At 35.3% G+C, this 14,538-nt stretch overlaps 1 protein-coding gene across 6 annotated transcripts in view; it reads left to right on the top strand.

Moving 5' to 3' along the window:
- Positions 1–14,538, top strand: part of LOC150081361 (splicing factor, proline- and glutamine-rich-like) — a 266,228-nt gene that overhangs the window by 107,116 nt on the left and 144,574 nt on the right. For 4 of the 6 annotated variants that reach the window (XM_090379723.1, XM_090379719.1, XM_090379721.1 and 1 more), the window contains exon 8: positions 5,068–5,127. The exons of the other annotated variants lie outside the window; for them this stretch is intronic. In XM_090379723.1, coding sequence (XP_090235849.1) covers positions 5,068–5,127 — 60 coding nt within the window. The remainder of the gene's footprint in view (positions 1–5,067; positions 5,128–14,538) is intronic. 6 annotated transcript variants of the gene reach the window in all.

Genomic DNA, 14,538 nt, shown 5'->3' on the forward strand with positions numbered 1-14,538 from the left:
AAAACATTCTAAAAGTATGATTGCATTCCCTCCAAGGAAATTAAAATCCAATATTGCATATTTGCATTGAGGAAGCAATGAATATGTGAACCATATTCTGCCTATTAGTACAACTTGAAAGGGATCAGATGCAGCAAACAAAAACAAAAATGTGTTTTGAGAGATGAGCCACCATGGTTAAACAGTTCTTACTCTACTGATTTAACATAAGTACACTTTAGGGCTTAAGCACACTATAATGAGCCTAAGCCATAAAGTTTTAAAAATTAATACTTTTAAGGACTTCGTGTTTTATGCCTTGACAAATATAATATATTTTCATTATTCTAATCACAAAGTTCATGAAGGAAGATATATCATCTGGCCAAAGGTGGTATAGCAAAAGTTTGTCTTGTTTTTGCTCGACTGAAAGATAATTGGCATTATTTACAGCCTTATCCACAACCCGATGAGATATATATTTATAATATATACATTAAAATAAAAAAATAATACACAGTCAAACCTCCATTTAGTGATAGTGCTAAATGTCACCAAAACATTGCTTAGTGGAAACATTACTAAATACAGTCACTATACTAAGTGCATTGTATGAATGTATTTGTGCTAAAGAATAAGTGCATATTATGTATTATTCAATAAAAACTTTTTTTTTTTTTGGAAAAGAAAAGGGCTTACATATTTTTATATATTAATGTATAAATTGAAACAATTTTGGTACTTACCTAAATGACGTGTACATAAGGATACAATTTTATTTTTGATTATTGCAATTTATATTAAAAAAAAAAAACTTTTGTAGTACTCTATACATTTGAACAAAGCTGTCTCTTCTTCATTATCTAATTCTTCCAGTTTTTCTCATGCTGTAAACCACACATTTGTAGGACAACTTTCTTAAAACCACTCCAGTGCTATGGCTGGGGCAATTCTTCTAAATTCAATGTATACATGTCAATAAAGTTACCCGTATCAGTAATAGTTAATTGTGGGCCCCTTTATATCCTGAGCTCATGATTTGGTCGATTTCTCCATTATAGCCAAACTAATTGTGTAAAATCCTTATGTGATGGACTTTGACTTTTAGTGATTCCTTGGTCTATCAGTTGTAACTTTGTTGTGGGGGGGGGGTCTGCATTTTTTAGTTTGGATTGTAGAGCAGAAAGGTGCTCAACAATAAGCACCAAGATGTGTAAACAAACACATCTTTCTGTCAAATTTCAGTATTCATTCCTCAAAGATTTCTGGTTATACATGATTTTTTTATTCATTTGTAGTCTGCCTCCAGAAACAAAAAGACCTGTCTAATCTGCATTAAAAATTTATTTCATTTATATTGAGATCAGTTTCCTTTCACTGGTTATTCATTAACATCTGCCCCTTCACAGCAAATTAGTTTTTTTAGTGATTCCATGCCTCTTGTAAATTTCGAGTCACCTGCTGCTTGATGTAATTTCTCAATCTTCCAGGATTTTTGGCTATTTCAATGTCTTTTCCTTGATCAGCATACAGGAAAGGTCACATTTTTACCATATATAATGTGGATTTGCTTCAAAAGCATCATTCAAATCTTCATATGCTCACATTTCAGGAAATTTTCAATAATTACTGAAATGTTGGCAGCAATACCATATTTTAAAGCAATGTCATTTTGCTTCTTGCTGCTGAAACTTCTTCCAACACTTTTCTGCCAATACAAGGGCCATTTGAAAAGTTTGTGGCCTGAGTTTGTGAAGGGCTTATTTGAGGCATATGGTAACTTGTTACTTTTCAATGTATGCTCCTATGGAATCAGTACACTTTTGCTGCAATGCATCCACTGCAGCAGTGGCATCACTGTCAGTGAGAAAATGGATGCCAGCCAGGTACTTTTTCAAATTAGGAAATAGGTGAAAGTAATGCTGCTAGATTGTGACTATGGGGAATGGTTGAAGGTTTCAAAGTTGTACTCATGCAATGCAACTTTGAAATGCTGAACTGTGGCATGAGAGACTTGTTGCACCTCGTGGAACAACACTCCTCTGCTCTGCTGAGTTTTCTTAGGCATTTGTCTTTGATGTTTTTCACGCAAATACCTCAGGAAGTCTGCATAATGTGCCCCCGTGACTGTCTGACCTTTCTGAAGGTAATCCACTAGCATCATTCCATCTGCCTCCCAAAGACCAATGCCAGAAGAAGGAATTGCTATGGTTTGCTTCTGAGGAGAACTGTTTGGACTGTTTCTTTGTCTCTGGCTGAAAGTGATGGATCCATGATCACAAACTGCAAGGAAGTATCTGCTTGAAAATGCTGCAAGTGTTCAAGGCTGCACAACTTAACAACTCTAGTGCATTTTTGATATACTGTCAACAATTTTGGAACCATAGCAAGAACCTCTGTTATTATGTGGTATACATTCAGATGAGATACCCAAGATGCTGCCAATGTATTGAACTGTCACTCATCAATCAGCCATCATGCACTGTCAACAACTTCTGAAGTGATGGATTTTGCAGGTCTTCTGCAGAATGGGTCATCTTCCAGGCTCTCCCTCCCTCATTTAAGTTGTACTGCCCACTTCTTAACCATGGAATATGAAGCTGCATCCTCCCCACTGTTGTAACCTTATATCATAAATTGCCTTTGGTCTTTTTTGTTCCCAAATATTGGATGCCTGCACAGTGAATGATTTTCTTCTTTTCTTATAACACAACCTTGTTGACTTCAGGATCTGTAATTAAAAAAAATATTGAAACTGAGTTACTATTTGAAATGTTATATACTGTGGACGGAAATTCTTAACACTGTGCCACTGCCCTTTCACACTCCTCACGTCACAAACTTTATAAGTGTTTGAAATAGAATTGTTCATGGTGTAAATGGATTGCCTTGTACCCATTGCATGCAGATACATAATTATCAAAATGATTCAGTTTGGGTTTTCTGTTATACTATTCCAAAAACTGTTCTTTAATAACTTGGCTTACCCTTACTGTATTATACATTAAAAAGTGCTGCTGTGAATATCCTTCAAGCAGGTGAGTAGATAATGGAATTATCTACCCACCAACTGAAAAAAAATTGTTTTTCAGTTTTGTAGATGCCCCAAAAAGGGTACATTTATAACCGAAGTTGGCATGGTAATCCAAAATACACTTGTGTGCAAAATTTAAGGACCAGTCAGGTTTTCACCTGTAGCTTCTCATAGGAGGGGCCTGGATATGGGAAAATCATACCAAAGGAACCTCATGAGGTACAGAAATGAAGGAAACAACAGCGACACAATGGAAACAAAACAGTACAGAGGAACTTTATTCAAAAATGGCAACATAGCACTGGCTGCCATGATACAGATGCATCACTGCCAAAGATGGAACAAAGGGAAGAGGCAATCCTCAGTAGGAGATATGGCCATCCCTAATGTCAATGCAGGCTTTGCACTGCCTGTCCATACTTTGAACAATGTTGTTGATAAGGTCTTGCAGTAACATCGTCAATTTCTCTGTCAGTGCCATCTTCAGCTGGTGAACATTTTCTGGTGGGTGTTGACGTGGCTCTAGACGTCTATGTAGAGCATCCCATATGTGTTCGATGGGATTTAGATCAGGAGAAACCAATCCATACAAACAATGTCCTCAATTTCCAAAAGCATATCAACAGCTGCAGTGCGATGGGGTGTGGTGTTTTCATCCATAAACTCAAACTCTGGGCCAATGGCACCTCGGAACAAACACACAGGAGACGGATTACATCAGTACAGTAGCATGCACTGGTTACAGTACCGCCTTCCAGTATCTAGAGTTGTGTACGTCCATCCAAGATAATGCCTCCCCAGACGAGAATACCTCGACCGCCATATCGATCCCTATCGAATTGAAATGTGTACACAAAGGAGTGTGAACAGAATTGAAATTATATAAAATACTGTAAGCGGAATTGAAATCCATATTAAGAAGTGTAAACAATTGAAATCTACTCAAAGGAGTGCAAACAGAATTGAAATTAATTACACAAAGGAGTGTAAGCAGAATTCAAATCTATACAAAAGGAGTTTAAACAGAATCGAAATCTACATAAAGAGGTGTAATTATGTGTAAAGCAGAATTGAAATTACCCTAAATAGTGCGAATTGAACTGAAATGTACACAAAGGAGTGTAAATAGAATTCAAATCTACAGAAAGGAGTGTAAACAGAACTGACTGTGTGCCAATCTGTTGCCAGATTAGCTGACGTCCAGAATCACCGCTGAGACTGAAGTAAAGATTTTGTGGTTGTAACCTTTAAGAATAGTGTGGTCCTTAAGTTTTGCACACCAGTGTACAAGTGCTGAAATCCCATGGTGATGAATGCAGTTAGTCCAGAAAGAATTATACCTCATACTTCTTTTAATGATAGGTTCATGGCCTATCATTAAAAGTAGTTTGTTGTTTTGTTCTTATGCAGCCATGTCTGTGCTTTCATCATACCAAATATTTCATCTTGTATTCAGGTTAAAGATTCTTGAAATTAGAAACCTGGAAGCTTTTTTATGAGGACTGGCAGCTTTTATTTAAATTTTAATTCTTGAAAATTTGGATTTGCTTTTATTAGCATGGTGTCTTTTCATGTTTTGTCTTCAACTTTGTTTCATTTCAAGTGTGGTATTTCTCTGTCATATGTCTACTAAAAGCAACAAGTTAAGCCATCAAAAAAGTTTAAAGTTCCTTAATTTCAAAATTTAATTCGTCTGTTATTATTGTTTTTAGTTATAATGGTTACTTAGAGTGTAGTTTCTTAGAATCAGAAGTTAGCTATTTGTAGTAATAGTGTAATGAATTCATATGATTGATAGCTTGATTACTAAGAAGTATGGGCATTGTCATACATTTCACAAATATCTGCTTTTCTAGCAGATATCTGTAATTACATAAAAAATAAATCCAAGTCTTAGAGAAGGAAATGTTTGTGGTATTGAAAAGTTATTTAATGAAATTAACATCAAAACGAAGTTCGATTGATACTATGAATTCATGAAAAGTTTGGGAGTAAATTTGAAGCATTGCTGTAGTTAACACATTCTCTTTAATGGACAAATTTGTACAAAACAGACTCAGAATGAGAAGCAAAAAAAATTGGAAGCAGTCTTGCATCTCCTCCAGAGTAACTTGGTGAGTCTACAAGTTTTTATATGCATGTTCTTCTTATGTCATAACAAGCCAAAACATTATATTTGCATAATAATGATCATCACACTCTAAACTGAGGTGCACTGCAGCCTATAAGAAGGTTGTAGTGAACTTTTTATGTGAATGCCACTTAGTTACACATGACAACATTTTCATATAATTTATTTTTAAATTATATTTAATTAAAATTTTTCTGACTGAAGTGGCCACAACTTGATATAAGCTAACTGATACCTACTACATGCTACAAGGGGACTGTTTTAGTATTCCCTACAAACCACTAGCATTTCTTGAAATGCTAAGATCCTTATATGCTTGTAGTCACTAAAAGATGATTGCAGAAACATCTTTGGGATTAAGCATGTACCATCACCAAAGTACTTACCATTATCAGTGTAATGGTATTAGTATAGGTAGAGGGTTGGGGTGCTGCCAGCAGAAATTAATCTCAACTAACCACTACCCACCATCACATTTTCTGATCAAAGGGTCATTTTCTGGTCATGTTCTCATTGATAATACAGTTGATCCTCCCTCAATGTCACTAGTTAACATTGCTGACCTTATAGTGAGGCTATAATTGCTGAACTTCACAGTGCTGCTTTATGTTGTTTGTCAAAAGATTCATAAAGTGGTTTGTGTAGCATAGGAGTGATAGGATAGATAACCACAGAGTACTTTATATTATTCGACATGGTATCTGTGCATTATTTATGATACTGTGAATGCATAAATTAGAATTGCCACAAAAAGTCAACATTGCTTCTAATGTATAGTATTCACATGTTTAATCTGATGAAACAAGAAAAAGAGGACTAAGTAGTGGCTGAGATTCAGCCAAGAGTGAATAGCTGAAAACATTCAAGAAAACCACACTGAAACCATATGAGAACTTGCAAAAATTCAGTGAAATGTGAGAGAAGCATTTTCTTGGATATAAAAATGATTGATTCATTGAAGCCTTTAGACTTTTCCATGAATGTTATTTTTTTTAAAACAATCACCTGAAATACAATATACATATAATGATTGTTTTCATATATGCCAATTGAAAAACAAATCTTGCAAAATTTGTCTTTTATAGTCATTGAAAGCATATTTTTATAGTGTTCAGTCAGTATTTGTGTTGTTTTTAAATGTCAGGTAATATAATTTTGTTTTTCTAATGTGCAGTGTAATTTTGTTTATGGTGACATTCATGATCAAATGGGCTAGCTGTACATGTTGCGATCTTTCCTGATATCTTTCTTTTGGCAGAAAACAAGTTTGAGGGGAAATTTTAAAAACACAAAAACATCGCTTGGCACATGTACTACTTCTGGTTAAAAGAAATTAAATCCAAAACAAGCAGTCAATAGCTTAGTACACTAGTGGCAGGTAAAACAAATCCTCTTGGGGAATTTATTCTCCCAGTTTAATTCAAGTTAGTGATTGGTTTTTAATCTGTTCACACATTTGTTCCCAGAATGCAGTGGAGCTCTGTAAAGTGAGTTCTGGTGGAATTTTGAAGTTTTGTAAATAATAATTTGAGCATAAATGCTTTTAAATATTAAGTTCTTATTCCAAGTTCACTGCCCAACAATTAGAGTGAAATTATTGTGAGAAATTAAATCAAAATTCCTGAGAATTTATTCAGTTTTTGCTTTTGTGAGATCAAATTGCACAACTGCAGCTAATAGGTGCGTGCTGTTCTTACTGCTGTTATAAACACATTCTTACTGCGTATTATAAACTAACTACAATTAGTTGGAAATACAAATAAGATTGAGTATTTCTAGACAGCTTGTACATAAATGCACAAATTATTTCGAAGCTGCCAGTTTTCTAGGTCTATCATGGAGAATCTGTCTCACCATTGTAACATGGCATTTCTTTGTATTGTTCTTCATAGAGCTTCTGTGCTCTCGTGAAGAACAGATGTGCAATGGTTTTTGGTTGCAAAGCTTGAAATATAACATTTTCCCAAGTCATGCTTGGCATTTTAACAATTTCTCAAAGCATTGCTGAGTTCAGATCTCTTTATGGTATTGGCTTTCGATATGCCCTTGTCTGCTAGGTGTAAACAGTCCTATGGATGTATTTTAATATAAAATGTGTTCTCAGCGAAATTTTATTTCTAGTGCAGTGTGGACCTTTTCTCCAATTATGTGAAGTTTTGCCCAAAGAGTTAAAACATACAAGTGTGTTTCATGTCAAGTCAGCAGCACAAAGAGTTAAACTACCATTTACTGAACAACAAAAATACACATTTAAATGAATTTTTGTACAAATATTAAAAAAATAACACTGGGTGTGAGACTAATCATTTTTTGTTAATTTGTATGATTACAAATATGACAGTAAAAAGTTTCTATCCACGTCACATATTTTTAGCAAAATGCAGAAACAGTTTTAAAAAAACATAAAATAGCTTCGAAATCATCCAACATCGCACTCTACCTTTCCCGGTCTAATTTATTGCCCCGAGGAGTGGGTGCTATGAGGTAAAAAAAAAAAGTAAAGTGCAGCCATTATCAACCCACTGCAGGATGGAAGCCTCCTCAACAATTCATGTTGAAGGAAATAGACCATAATCTGCCACGCTGGTCCAATGCAGGTTGGCAGATCGACCGTATTCAGCAGTCAGGGGCTTGAACCCCGGTCTACTCAAAGAGCGTGTGCTACTGCACTCCCGCTCCTGCCCACTATTGCTGTAATCCTATGTGGTAGCACCTTTGGACTCACTATATTTCTGGCAGCCAGGTGCCTCTGTGAAAGACAACTTATTTACAGGCTGTCATTAGCCCTTAAATGTACATTTTTGTGACTAGTTTCGATTTGTAAGATCTAGTGGTAAGTTGTGATGTTTTTAAGTTCCATTTTGGTCTTGTGAAAAATCATGAAATGGAGCAAAAATGGCATGCGGGCGTTAATTCGCCAAGCAGTTTTTGCTATATTTGTGGACAATTTACAGTGAGGTTGCAATGTCGTTCAATTGACAGAAGAGACAATGTGAAACAAGCTTGTTTTTATTTTGGTTGTTACATGGGTGATCAGGATAACAGGTGGGCACTGCATATGTGCTGTATAACGTGCTATGTAAATCTGACTGAATGGATATAGGGGAACAATTCTAAAATGCCTTTTTCTGGTTGATCTGGTGAGAACCAACAAGATACCTCGAAGATTGCTATTTTTGCCTCAGAAATACTAAGGGGTTTTCAAGGAAAAATAGAGTTAGAAATAAAATAACCGGAACTCCCTATTCCTGTTCCTCCACCATAGTTGTGAAGAAATCGTTCTTCTGGAAGAAGAGTAAGTCACTAGAACCCATACCTGTCCCCTCAACGTCTGTCGATCCTAGTTACAATCCTGAAAATTACAAACCCCCACACTTTAATTAAGCAAGGTGAACTTAATGATTTGGCTAGGGATTTAAATCTTTCAAAGCAACAGGCTGAGTTATTAGGATCTAGGTTGCAACAGTAGAATTTGCTGGCAAAAACCACAAGGATTACAGGTTATCAAATGGAAGGTTCTCTGTGTCTGCAAAGATGTAAATGGATTGATGGATGAACTAGGATTTGAACACAATTCTGAAGAATGGAGTTCATCAATTCTTCTAAACTCAGTTTAAAAGTAGTTTTGTTACACAATGGTAATATCAAACCATCAGTCCCAGTGGCTATGAAAGAAACCTATGATGGCATGCAATTGTTATTAAATGCCTTGAACTATTAGAAATATTGTTGTAAAATCTGTGGTGATTTGAAAGTAATTGCTTTGTTACTTGGACTACAGGGTGGTTTTACTAAATATTGTTGTTTCCTGTGTTTATGGGATATTCAATCAGTAGAACATCATTATATTTTGAAAGACTAGCCCATCAGAGAAGAATATGTTACTAGAAAATCAATATCAATTGCACGCCTTTAGTGAAACCTGAAGGTGTGTTTCTCCCACCTTTGCACATTAAGTTGAGTCTCATTAAAATTTTTCTAAAAGCTCTGGACAAAATTAGTGATGCAAAGTTGGAGAGTATATTTGTAGGCCCACAAATTAGACTGCTTTTAAAGAATGAAATCTTTTAAACTAAACTTAAAGCCACTGAATTAGCTGTGTAGAAACCCCCCAAAGCTGTTGTTAGCAGGTTTTTAGGGAATAAAAAAGTAGAGAACTATAAAGAATCAAAAGAAGAATTGTTGTATAACTATCAAAAGTTAGGATGCCGAATGTTGCTGAAGCTACACTTCCTATATTTGCATCTGGGCTTGTTTCCGGACAACTTGGGATCTGTCAGTGACGGGCGGGGGGTAATGATTCCACCAAGATATCCACACTATGGAGCAGGGGTAACAAGGATGATGTGATCCAGCAATGATGAGTTTCTGATAAGGGAGGACCATTTTGCTCATAAGAGGAAAGAAAATAACTGTAAACATTTCCTATTTTTGCCTCCACTTTTGTGGGTTAATTGCTTACTTAAATCTAAATATGTGTTTTTACAGTTTAAATATGTTATTTTTTTTTATCCATTTGGAATGTTTACTGGTTGTCATTTCTATTTCAAGCAATTAATTGACAAGAAAAGTAATCAAGTACATTTGGATGAATAAAAATTCACAATTTTTGGGAAAAAGGAGCACAAAGCAATAAAATTAAAACATGATGTGCTACAAACTTTCTACTGTCATTTTCGTTTTCAGCACGTGATTTAGTCAGAATCAGTTGATTTCATTCATGTTATCGAAAAAAGTTTAAAATTGTTGGCTATTGTAATTTATCCTAAAAACAATCTCGATGTAATGTACATATCTCTCAAACAAGTATGTACTGCCGTGTTCTCTTTATAAACCACAACTGAGCAAAATCAGCTCAGATATCTAGTGCAGATAAAGGACTGCCTTCCTGCATAAAGTAGCATTGTAATACAGCACTAAATTTGCTGGCATCCTGGTTAGTCACTCACTTGTGCTCATGTGTATCATCCTCATCACTTTCCCATTCTGTGATGTCTCTAGTTGTTTTTCTGCAATTTGTTTAACAGTTGCAATCTTCATTTTCTTCATTTCCTCACAATCTTCATTTTCATTGTGACAACATGTTTCTGACATGTTGCAGATCCAAAATTATTTCATTTTCAGTATAGGTCATATCTGGCATCTCCAAACCTGAATTCTTAAAACCACAGTGAACAAAGCAGTTCTGAATTGTTTTACTGCTTATTTCTCGCCAGCTGTTAGGGAAAAAAATTGTACTGTTTATAAAATGGTAGCTCCTGCACTGACGTCTTTGGATTTTGAAGATGATGTCAGTAGGTTTTCTTCAGTTGCTTCAAGGATATAATTTACCAACCTTCCGCAATGCAGTGTCAAAAAAGTTTTATGATTCCCATGTCCATTGACTGTACTACGGATGTGCTGTTAGCAGGAAGAAATTTCAGTTGATTTTTTTTACCCAACAATTAAATGGGAGTGTGCTGCACAAGTTGTCCAGAAGCAGCTGAATTTTTCTTGACTTCTATTGCAGTTGTGTCCCATGGCTAATGAGCTGTTTCATAAAAATGTCAGAAGTCATCCACACATTCTTGTTGGCATAATACAGAACTGACAAACTGTCCATTCCAAACCCCTCGAAGCTCTGAGGCTTATCACTTTTCCCAATGATCAACAGCTTCTGTTTATCATTTCTTAACTTGTTTGAGCAGCACAACAGTTACACAGTTCTTTGCTTTTTTTGAACTTCACCGTGTTGTGTGTTTGAGGCTCATGATACTGTTGTGCATTGGGGATTGACTCTTTACAGGTAATAACGAGTCAGTTCTTTGCTACAAGTAGTCAACCGTTGTGGTTCCCAGTATTGATCGACTCTTGTATTGAGTCATTTGTGAATTACTCACTAGAGCACAAGTGATTGCCTGCCTACACTATATTATTACTAAATTACAGTTGCTCAGAGTGAAACGGATACAAAAATATAGATTGTGACAGGTTTAATAATAGGAAATATACATATATTAGATTAGATACATACAAATAAAAGCTTTCGGTTGTTTACTTAATCTTCTTTAGTTTCGCTCTGAGCAACTGTAATTTAGTAATAATAATGAATCCAGAGTGCACAGGCCTCTTTAATCATACCTACACTATAGTTTTGATTTTAAAGAGAATGCCAGATGGTATTTTAAAAAAAAAGCAAGAAGTGCTTTTTTTTTTTTTTTTAATAAAATTTTACTATTTAAAAAGTAGAAATTATTCCACTGTGTACAGCCACTGGAGACTGCCACAGCTTCTCAAAGCAGCATGCTTCCCACTTTTTAACTTGCATTGCAATTGGATGGTTTGATTTGTTGATAATCAGCTGATATCTCCTGTTGAATTCTTCAATTTACACTTGAAAACTACTGTCATGTAAACATACAGAGTATCTCCTTGACCCTTTGATCAGAATTTCAAGAGACTAGAATCAAAATTGCAATGATGTTGTCAAAGTGATGGGAATTCCTCACTATCAAGTTTATATAATGCAGTTTGAATGGTAGCAGTAGCGGCTTTTCGTTACCAACAGCTATTGAAATAGGTACCCTGTAAATAGAACTAGTCATTTTCATGGGAGAAAAGATTGCAAAAATTATGGGGGGTAGGGGGGGGGCTGAGTCACAGAAATAAATTAAAATTCTTAGATATATCATGGCCGATTTTATAGAATCTTTCTATGTGTAATTCATTTTGTAACACAAAGTTTAAATAAAACTGGATTCAGAACTTCCAGTGCCATATTATAAATTCCAAAAAAAAAAAATGTGTCAAACTGAATTCTTCGGGACCAATTTTTTTGTTTCTCATTTTTTCCCCCATTTTTGTAATGGCAAAATTACAATAGTATGGGGGCTGTTCCGAAAATACACGGGCTGAAATCATTGCTCTGAGTCACTTGGGAGGTTGGTATGGGTCTCCTTTTCGAAATAGCATCCTTCACATTCTATACACCTTTTACTGTGGCTCACTAGCTTCTGAAACACGTGCCACAGCCCAATTTCTGAAAGGCATTGCAGGATAGCAGATGTGGCAGATTTAGCTTCTTCATTTGTGTTAAATTTTTTAAAAATTTTAAAAGCCCTCAACTCTTTTTTTGGGGCTCAGGAAAGCGCAGAAATCACATGGTGCAAGGTCTGGACTGTATGGAGGGTGGCCTAGTGGCTGACCACCAATTTTTGCTAAAGCTTGCATTGCTTGTTGTGTGACATGTGGCCTAGTGTTACCTTGAAGAAGAAACCATTCTTGATTAAGCAGTTATGGTCTCTTTTTTTGCGAATTGCTCCTTTGAGGTGAACTCGCAATGTGTTAGCATAATATTCTCCATTTACAGTTTGTTTCTCAGGAACCCAGTACTGCAGTATTATGCTGCGGGCGGCAAAAATAAAATCAACAAATTTTTTTGATGAACCAAAAACTCCAATTTTCTTGAAGGCAGTGAATCGTGGTGTTTCCATAAGCTTGACTGCTATTTGGACTTGGGATCAAAATGTTTAATCCAGGACTCGTCACGTGATTATTTTATTCAAAAAGTTGTGCTCTTCTTCCATCTTGTCAATAAAGACTTGACAAGGTTCAACACACTATTCTTTTCGTTCTGCGTTAAGATCGCGGGTACCCATCTTGTGCAAAAGCGTGACATGTTGAGGTACATCTTTCATGATATCTTGCAACACCAACATTCAAATGAATGATCACGTATCGATAAACATCTATTTTCTTTCAAAAGCGTTTCAGCTTCTTCAATGTTTTCATCGTTCACTGAGGTTGATGGGTACCCACTTCTTTGTTTATCTTGAACCCCCCCCCCCTTTCCTTAAAATGCTTCCACCATTTAAATGCTGCTGTTCTGCCCAGTGCTTCTTCACCGTATGCTTCTTGAATCATCTCAAACATATTCTGACCACTTTTGCTTAACTTTCCACAAAATTCAATTGCAATTCTTTGTCTAAAAATTAACGAAATATCTTTCTCATCCCCCATCATAAAACACTTCACATAAACTGTTATAAAGAACACAAAAATGAATACTGTGTGACAGACTTTTCTTAGTCTGTGCTTGCACAAACTAAGAAAAGGTGGAGGAAACATTCGTAGACCCGCAGACTCGTCACTCGTTTCCATAGCAACGAAGCAGTGTTGCCAGCCACGTATTTTCGGAACAGCTCTCATATATAATACTATTTCCCAAATAGTATTTTGGATAAATAAATATATATACATGATACATTTCTTATTTGCAGCATACTGAACTTTGTCTAATAACAAAATTTCAAAGAAATTTATGTTTGCAGTTCTGTTGATAAATTTTCAAAAATTTAAGTGAAAGCAAAATGAAATATAATACATTCTGTGTGCATGTGTATATATATATTGTGCTGCAAATTCATTTTTATGTTAATAAATTTTTATTGCTACATTCCCTACAGCTAGTGGTTGGGCAGGAAATTTACAAAGAACAAGTTTGCCATCAGATAGCATGCAGTTACTCAAATTTGTTTTTATTTAGCATAAAAATTAATAAGACAACAGCAATGAACTTTTTGTAGTCAAAAGATTGAGTGATTAAAAGTAAAAATTGCAGCCTTGAAAAGAAAGCTGCTTTCTATAAAGTTATGCAGAGGTAGAAGACCTTAGAATCATTAAACTTGCAGCTGGCAAATTATAGTTTTAGAAAATAATATTGTAAAATCAGGGAACTTTGACCGTGTTCTGATTCAACATGTCTAGTAGTCATTACAGATTGGAAGCACACTGGAAACAATGATATTGCTGATGTATTAGGTGAACATGAGCCATTTTTGAGTGTGCTTTGAAGCAAGCATGAGTTTTGCAGCCATGAATTGCAGTGGATAATATTTAAAAGGAAAAATGTGTATCAGTGGAATAAACGAGTTTCTGCACAAATGAAGTTTATGCAAAATTTAAATGAAAATAGACTACTTGCATAGTAAAAATAAGCAGAAAATCTGTTTGTAAACATGATTGGCTGTTTATATTCGTTTCCTACTCATCCTTTTTTTTTTTTTTTTTTTTTTTTGTATTGTGCTAGGAAACAAACAATAATAGATGCTGAAGCTTTAAGAAAAATTTATGAGCGAGAGAACTTAAAATTAAGAAAATTATATCTGCAAGTTGGAAAAAGACTACCATTATTAGATTTCATTGGTGGAACATCTTGATCTTTCTTGCGGACAGTGCTCCAAAGGAGCATAGTTCAAGAACCACCATACTAAAGTATTAAATGGAAAATCAAAATCCCCAATTTCTGTACTCACGCATACTGCACAATTTTCATCTGCTTGGCACCAACACCAGTTAAGTTTATTCTGTTATCATTGTGAGTTGGTCAAAATTGGGAAGCTTTGAGAATTAATGC

The sequence above is a fragment of the Mastigoproctus giganteus genome, chromosome 8, assembly GCF_048544385.1.
Source record: "Mastigoproctus giganteus isolate SK-2022 chromosome 8, ASM4854438v1, whole genome shotgun sequence".
Lineage (NCBI taxonomy): Eukaryota > Metazoa > Arthropoda > Arachnida > Uropygi > Thelyphonidae > Mastigoproctus > Mastigoproctus giganteus.